Source organism: Triticum aestivum, chromosome 1B, assembly GCF_018294505.1.
Source record: "Triticum aestivum cultivar Chinese Spring chromosome 1B, IWGSC CS RefSeq v2.1, whole genome shotgun sequence".
NCBI classification, from domain to species: domain Eukaryota; kingdom Viridiplantae; phylum Streptophyta; class Magnoliopsida; order Poales; family Poaceae; genus Triticum; species Triticum aestivum.
Window position 1 is genome coordinate 532,470,719 of NC_057795.1, and position 6,437 is coordinate 532,477,155.

Below are 6,437 nucleotides of genomic sequence, written 5' to 3' on the forward strand. Positions count from 1 at the left end.
CACAAGATAGGAGGCCGCCCCCCTGTAGGGCGCGCCCCCTTGTCTCGTCGGCCCCTCGGGCGGCCACCGGCGTACTTCTTCCTCCTATATATACCTACGTACCCCGAAAACATCCAGGGGCACCACGGAACACAATTTCCACCACCGTAACCTTCTGTATCCGCGAGATCCCATCTTGGAGCCTTCGCCGACACTCTGCCGGAGGGGGAATCAACCACGGAGGGCCTCTACATCAACATCCTTGCCCCTCCGATGAGTTGTGAGTAGTTTACCACAGACCTACGGGTCCATAGTTATTAGCTAGATAGCTTCTTCTCTCTTTTTGGATCTCAATACAATGTTCTCCCCCTCTCTTGTGGAGATCTATTCGATGTAAACTCTTTTTGCGGTGTGTTTGTCGAGATCCGATGAATTGTGGGTTTATGATCAAGTTTATCTATGAATAATATTTGAATCTTCTCTGAATTCTTTTATGTATGATTGCGTTATCTTTGCAAGTCTCTTCGAATTATCAGTTTGGTTTGGCCTACTAGATTGGTCTTTCTTGCCATGGGAGAAGTGCTTAGCTTTTAGTTCAATCTTGCGGTGTCCTTACCCAGTGACAAAAAGGGTTGCAAGGCACGTATTGTATTGTTGTCATCGAGAATAACAAGATGGGGTTTATAACATATTGCATGAGTTTATCCCTCTACATCATGTCATCTTGCTTAATGCGTTGCTCTGTTCTTATGAACTTAATACTCTAGATGCAGGCAGGAGTCGGTCGATGTGTGGAGTAATAGTAGTAGATGCAGGCAGGAGTCGGTCTACTTGTTATGGACGTGATGCCTATATACATGATCATGCCTAGATAATCTCATAACTATGCGCTTTTCTATCAATTGCTCGACAGTAATTTGTTCACCCACCGTAATACTTATGCTATCTTGAGAGAAGCCTCTAGTGAAACCTATGACCCTCGGGTCTATCTCTTATCATATTGGTTTCAATCTACTTTTATTTGCATCTTTACTTTTTGCATCTATATTATAAAATACCAAAAATATATCATACTATCTTTATTAGATCTCACTTTTGCAAGTGGCCGTGAAGGGATTGACAACCCCCTTTATTGCGTTGGTTGCGAGTTCTCAGTTTGTTTGTGTAGGTGCATGGGACTTTTGAGGAGCCTCCTACTGGATTGATACCTTGGTTCTCAAAACTGAGGAAAATACTTACGCTACACTTGCTGCATCACCCTCTCCTCTTCGAGAAAAACCAACGCAAGCTCAAGACGTAGCAGAGGCCGAGTTGATAATATCCAAATACATGGATTTTACCGAAAACACTCCATACATGCGAGGAAGGTGTGCCACACATGCTTTGACATATTGCAGTTAAACACCCACGCACCAGGTACTGAGGATACTTGGGTTACGTGGTGGCTCAGAACGAGAACAGATTTTCAGGGGAAGGATAGAAGAGGGTTTGACTCGTTAGTCATCGAAGTGGCATGGTCCTTGTGAAAGCAACGGAATGCTAGAGTGTTTAATCGGCCACAACAATGCAAAGGGCCGAGAGAGCTAGCCAGATGGATCCTAGAAGACGTCCTCGACTGGAAGCGAGCAGGAGTGGGTGTGGGTGGACTAGATAGATTTGTGAGATGTTGATGTATGAGGTTCGGTCGGTGTGAGTGTTCAGTCGATTAATGTTCGCATCGATCGCGGGTCTCTTGTAAATATTTTGCTCTTTTGACGCAATTGGCGGACTCTCGAAAAACAAAAGATCGACCAATATACTGTCCCACCGACAGGTAGGGTCCATGCTGAGCACATGGGGAAGAGCCTTTTCGCGGAGCTGAATGAACCGGGTCCATGTGAGCCAGCCAGCGAGCCGACCCCCTCCTCGGCTTCTCTCTCCGATTCCACCGCCACCTCACGCACCCCTCGCTCGCTAGCTACAGTTCCACCACCAAATCGACCACCGCCGACTCCTCCGGCGAGATGCCGCTCCCGCTCCGTCGCCTCTCGCCCCCCCTACGCCGCTCCCTCTCCACCGCCGCGTCGCGCCCCGCCTGGGCGATGGTCTACCGGATCTCGACGGCGGAGGAATCGGCGCGGGGCGCGTCCCTGTCGCTCGCCCCGCCCCCGCTCCCCTCCCGCGTCACCGTCCCCAAGCGGGCCTTCGCTCTGGACGCCCTCCCGCCCGCCGACCGCCGCTTCATCAACGTCTTCGGCAGCAGCGTCCTCGCCGCGAGCGGCCACGGCCTCCTCCTGCTCGGCGCCTACAAGAACCGCGCCAACGCCTTCGAAATGTTCGAGGGCCGGGCCCCGTCCGCCGTCCCGTTCGAGGTCCTCGACCAGGTGTACGAGCGCTGGTGCTGCTCCGACCCGATGAGGCTGGCCCGCTTCGTCTGCAACCCCGTCACCGGCGAGATGGCTCGCCTCCCGGACTTCGACGGCACGGAGGACGCCTTCGCCGCGTCCACGGGCCTCCTCACCCACGCCGACGGCGGGCACGGGCCGCCCAAGAGGTACGCCGCAGCGCAGCTCAGCGTGGTCGACCGCGGACGCCGATTCCTGTTGCGCCGGCTCACTTCAGAGACAGGAAAGTGGGACGAGTTGGTGCTGCCGTCCCCGCTGCCGCCTGGGCGCCGGATGCACATGAACCACGAGGTGCTGGACTTCGGGGGCCGGCTCTGGTGGGTGGACGTGAGCTGGGGCGCCGTCCACGTCGATCCGTTCAGCGACCGGCCTGAGCTCTGCCCCGTCGAGCTGCCAGGAGGCAGCATGCTTCCTAACCAACAGAGCGCTATAGAGATGTGGCAGCTCCTCCTACACAGGCGCATGGGGGTCAGCGACGGCAGGCTGCGGTTTGTCGAGGTTTCTGAGGACGAGCCCTTCCGCATCAAGTCGTTCAAGCTGGACGGCGAGAGTGGCCGCTGGACGCTGGAGCATCAGGTGTCGTGGAGAACTCTCTATTCCGATGCCAAGGCGACGCCTTTGATTGCTGCCATTGATCCACTCGACCCCGACTCGCTGTATTTCACCGTGCTTGTGGGCAAGGCATCATGTTTAAGCGTGGATCTCTCTGTGCCTGTGGCCAAAGCATTATGTTTAGGCGTGGACATGCGCTCAAAGACACCGATTGAGTCTATGACATTAGGTGGTGGCGGTGTTCATCCAAGCAAGTGCAACTCAAGCTTCGTTCTGCCATGTGTGCTCCCCTCATTTCTCGGATCAAGCTCGATTCCAGGTGATCACAGTCTCGCACATTTCTCTTTAGTTACAATACAATGATGTCTATCTAAGTACACGATTAATGTCTTTGTGAGACTCTACATATGTGTTTAGTTTAAGTCATGTGTGTTTGGCCCCTTGTGTGCCACATTGGTTGTGTTATTGAGCATGCCTGCAGTTTGTCAACATTTTTCTTCAAGCATTTCGGCCTATATTGGTTTTCTAATCATGTCAGATTTTGCCGTGGTCAAGAGAAAATTTATTTTGAAACATGTATGCAGTAGTATGAGTATTTAGCTTCTAAAAACAACTAATTTTAGGGCTATTTGTAGCGTAGGTTAATCCTATAATGATCAACTAATTTTAGGGCTATTTGTAGCGTAGGTTAATCCTATAATGATCAGCTGTTTATTTCTTTTCTGAAACTATTTTAAAAATCGTGTTCATTATTGTGAGGATTTCTCAATAGTTTTGATCTAAAACAATTGAATTTGTGTATATCTTCTCTTCTGCTTGTTATCATTAGTTGACTGCTAGTTAACGCAGCGAAGTAGCAGCAGCCTATTTTGGTGATTTGTTCCAAGTTAGAATCCTGTCTAAAACCTGATTAGAGTTATCTCCTGTCTATGGTTTTCTAATTTACAACATGTACTATATTTATTTCTCTCTATGCAATGCAGTTTTAGAAGGGCAGAAGGCTCCTTAAGGATTTTGTATCCATTTAATCACCTATGCATAATAAATGTATTCCTCTGATTGTCATCTTGTCATGGCTTATGCCATGCTGTACTGAATTCTTGACAACCTGCTCTAGGTATCAGTTGTCTAGCTCTTGTATGCGATGCAGAGAAATCCTTATTGCTATGCTTTTTTGTTGTGTTAGTATTAGGACTGTTGTTAGTATTATGTTTTTCTGTGTTAGTATAGGACTGTTGTTAGTATTATGATTAGGACTGTTGTTAATATTATGATTTTGTGTGTGTTAGTATTAGGACTGTTGTTTGAAATCTTGTACACTGACCAAAATAACCTTTTATTTTTAGGCAAGAACGACCTGTCGAAAAACAAGACTGGCAGATGTTCTAGTTCGTTCAGACAAACACCCGAAGGCCTGAAGAGTACCGATTTACCAGCTAACGAATATCTGGGTATTTTCCCTTAGCTAATACCGATTCACATGTCCATGATGCTGCATTCTTATTATATACTCTGTTACTCAATCCATGCATTTTATAATCTGTAAAATAATGTTGTGCATATTTAGCCAGTTAGTACTGTTTGCAACTGGTTCTCTCTGCATTGTCAAATATACTGACATCTTTCATAGTGAATACCTGATTATCTCCGGTTAATTCTACTCAGGGTTTCATTGAACTTGAAATATTCGTTGGGGCCCAAAACTAGTTTACATTCTACAGTTTGTATGCAGACGTATTCTCATATCCTTGATCATCACTGATAATTCTGTATAAACGATTAGTTTTGTTTGAAGTTTGATACCTGAATCTATTTTTTTACGATGACCTGTATTTTTCTACTTGTGCATTCTTGTAGTAGCAACTTGCCATACGCTGAAACTATGAGTTGGCGTCTTAGCATGGATCTTTCATCCAAGTCTGTTAGTAGTATTTTCTGAACTAGCAGGAGTGATTAAGCGTGAAACTAAATATTGGTCATACCATCGCATATGGAGGTATAGGAGCCTATAGGATGATAATAGAGTGCCCTTGTTCATCATCCCGAGTTCCCGACCACTTTTTCTTTTTGAAAGATCATCCGGACCATTGTGTTACTGAATACTTTATAAATGCCTGAAAGGTGCGCAGATATTTTTCATCAGTATGTGAAGTATGTTTCTTTTCCGTAAAATGTATTTTGACAACTGGTGTACCCTGAAAGTGAAGCTCGCTTGCTTACGACCCCAGTGCTGTTGGTGTAATTTTCTTTCATCAGTAGTAGATAACTACTTACTACTGGAGTATATATTGGCAAGTGCTAATGGTGTAGCAAGCTATGCAAGGTAGTACTGTAGCTTACAGTATCTATTGGCAAGTGCTGATGGTGTGAATTTCTGCTGCAATAAAGACAAGGAAAGGAAATTACATATAATATCACTGAACTTGGAAACGGGTATAGATGGACCAAAGTTGCTTTTCTTTTTTCTCATACATTTTAGATTGTTTTTCCTTCATATTCAAGCTCTCCTAATGCTTCTCTTTCCTCTTTTCAAACCAACAGATACAAGTCATCTGATCAACTAGGAAGCCGATGGTGGATGGATGTTTACCAAGCTCTCATTTTGGGGAATACATGGAGAAGTTTGGGTTTGCTGTAGTTAGCTGCTGCACTTGTCTCGTTTTGGGGAAATTTGTGGGAGTGCTTCCAGTTCACACTAGAACATTCCAGTGGTTTAATCAGCGTGTAGTGATCATCAGAGAACACCACCATGCTTGCTCTGTTTACCCGCCCACTCTGTTGTGAGGCGGCAGCTTTGAGCCTTTGACGAAGTGATGTTTGTTTTCCGTTGTGTAAAGTTGGAGGATCTCCTGCGATGATAGAAACGACGTCATCGTAATGCTTAGCTTCATATATGCATGATATTGCGTCTTATAGATCTGTTGTTGGAAAATCAATCTGCTAGAGGATATTCTGTTACACTGTGTCTTTTGAGTTTGAACAACTTTTTTTTTATGGAATTGAGTTTGAACATCTTTTTTTCTTGAGGCATTTTTTTTAGCAAACTTTTTTTGAGGCAATTGAGTTTGAACATCTGAGCGTTCTGCCACGTTCTTGATGGGCCATCAACCCAGCAGCAGGCCCATGAGAATTTTGGCGGGAAATGCTGACGTCAGAGCTCCAGCCAATGGGAAACAGTTGTTCAAACTCTCAATACTGTCCTCCTATGCTTTTGCAGCACAGTAAGACCATTTATTTATATGACAGAACTCGGTCCATGCACCACACCGCACCCTCTATGACTGACATGTGGGCCAGGATCAGCCCTCACGGCGCAGTACCCAGTGGAACAACCACACGCTGCTTTCCGTCCTGCCACTTCCCTGAATCCACGCTGCTTTCCCCACCACCGGTCCACGACCAGTCAAGGAAATCCCCACAGCCAGCGAGATGCCGCTCCGCCGCCTCCTACGCCGCTCCGCTGCCGTCTCCGGCGGCCTCCGCCGCTCCCTCACCACCGCCGCCTCGCATCCCCCGTGGGCC

The 6,437-nt window shown here is 47.0% G+C and overlaps 1 protein-coding gene across 1 annotated transcript; it reads left to right on the forward strand.

Moving 5' to 3' along the window:
• Positions 1-1,909: 1,909 nt before the first annotated feature.
• Positions 1,910-5,799, forward strand: LOC123093933 (uncharacterized). The gene is made up of 3 exons (XM_044515998.1): positions 1,910-3,234; positions 4,262-4,366; positions 5,457-5,799. The coding sequence occupies exons 1-3, from the start codon at positions 1,983-1,985 to the stop codon at positions 5,477-5,479; spliced, it is 1,380 nt and encodes a 459-aa protein (XP_044371933.1). The 5' UTR covers positions 1,910-1,982; the 3' UTR covers positions 5,480-5,799.
• Positions 5,800-6,437: the final 638 nt, after the last annotated feature.

What these genes read in the sequence shown, in the direction of transcription:
- LOC123093933 (XM_044515998.1), top strand. Translation starts at nt 1,983, where the DNA reads ATGCCGCTCCCGCTCCGTCGCCTCTCGCCCCCCCTACGCCGCTCCCTC. An exon ending in CGGATCAAGCTCGATTCCAG is followed by an intron (nt 3,235 to 4,261) that starts GTGATCACAGTC and finishes TTTTATTTTTAG; the next exon opens with GCAAGAACGACCTGTCGAAA. An exon ending in ACCAGCTAACGAATATCTGG is followed by an intron (nt 4,367 to 5,456) that starts GTATTTTCCCTT and finishes TCAAACCAACAG; the next exon opens with ATACAAGTCATCTGATCAAC.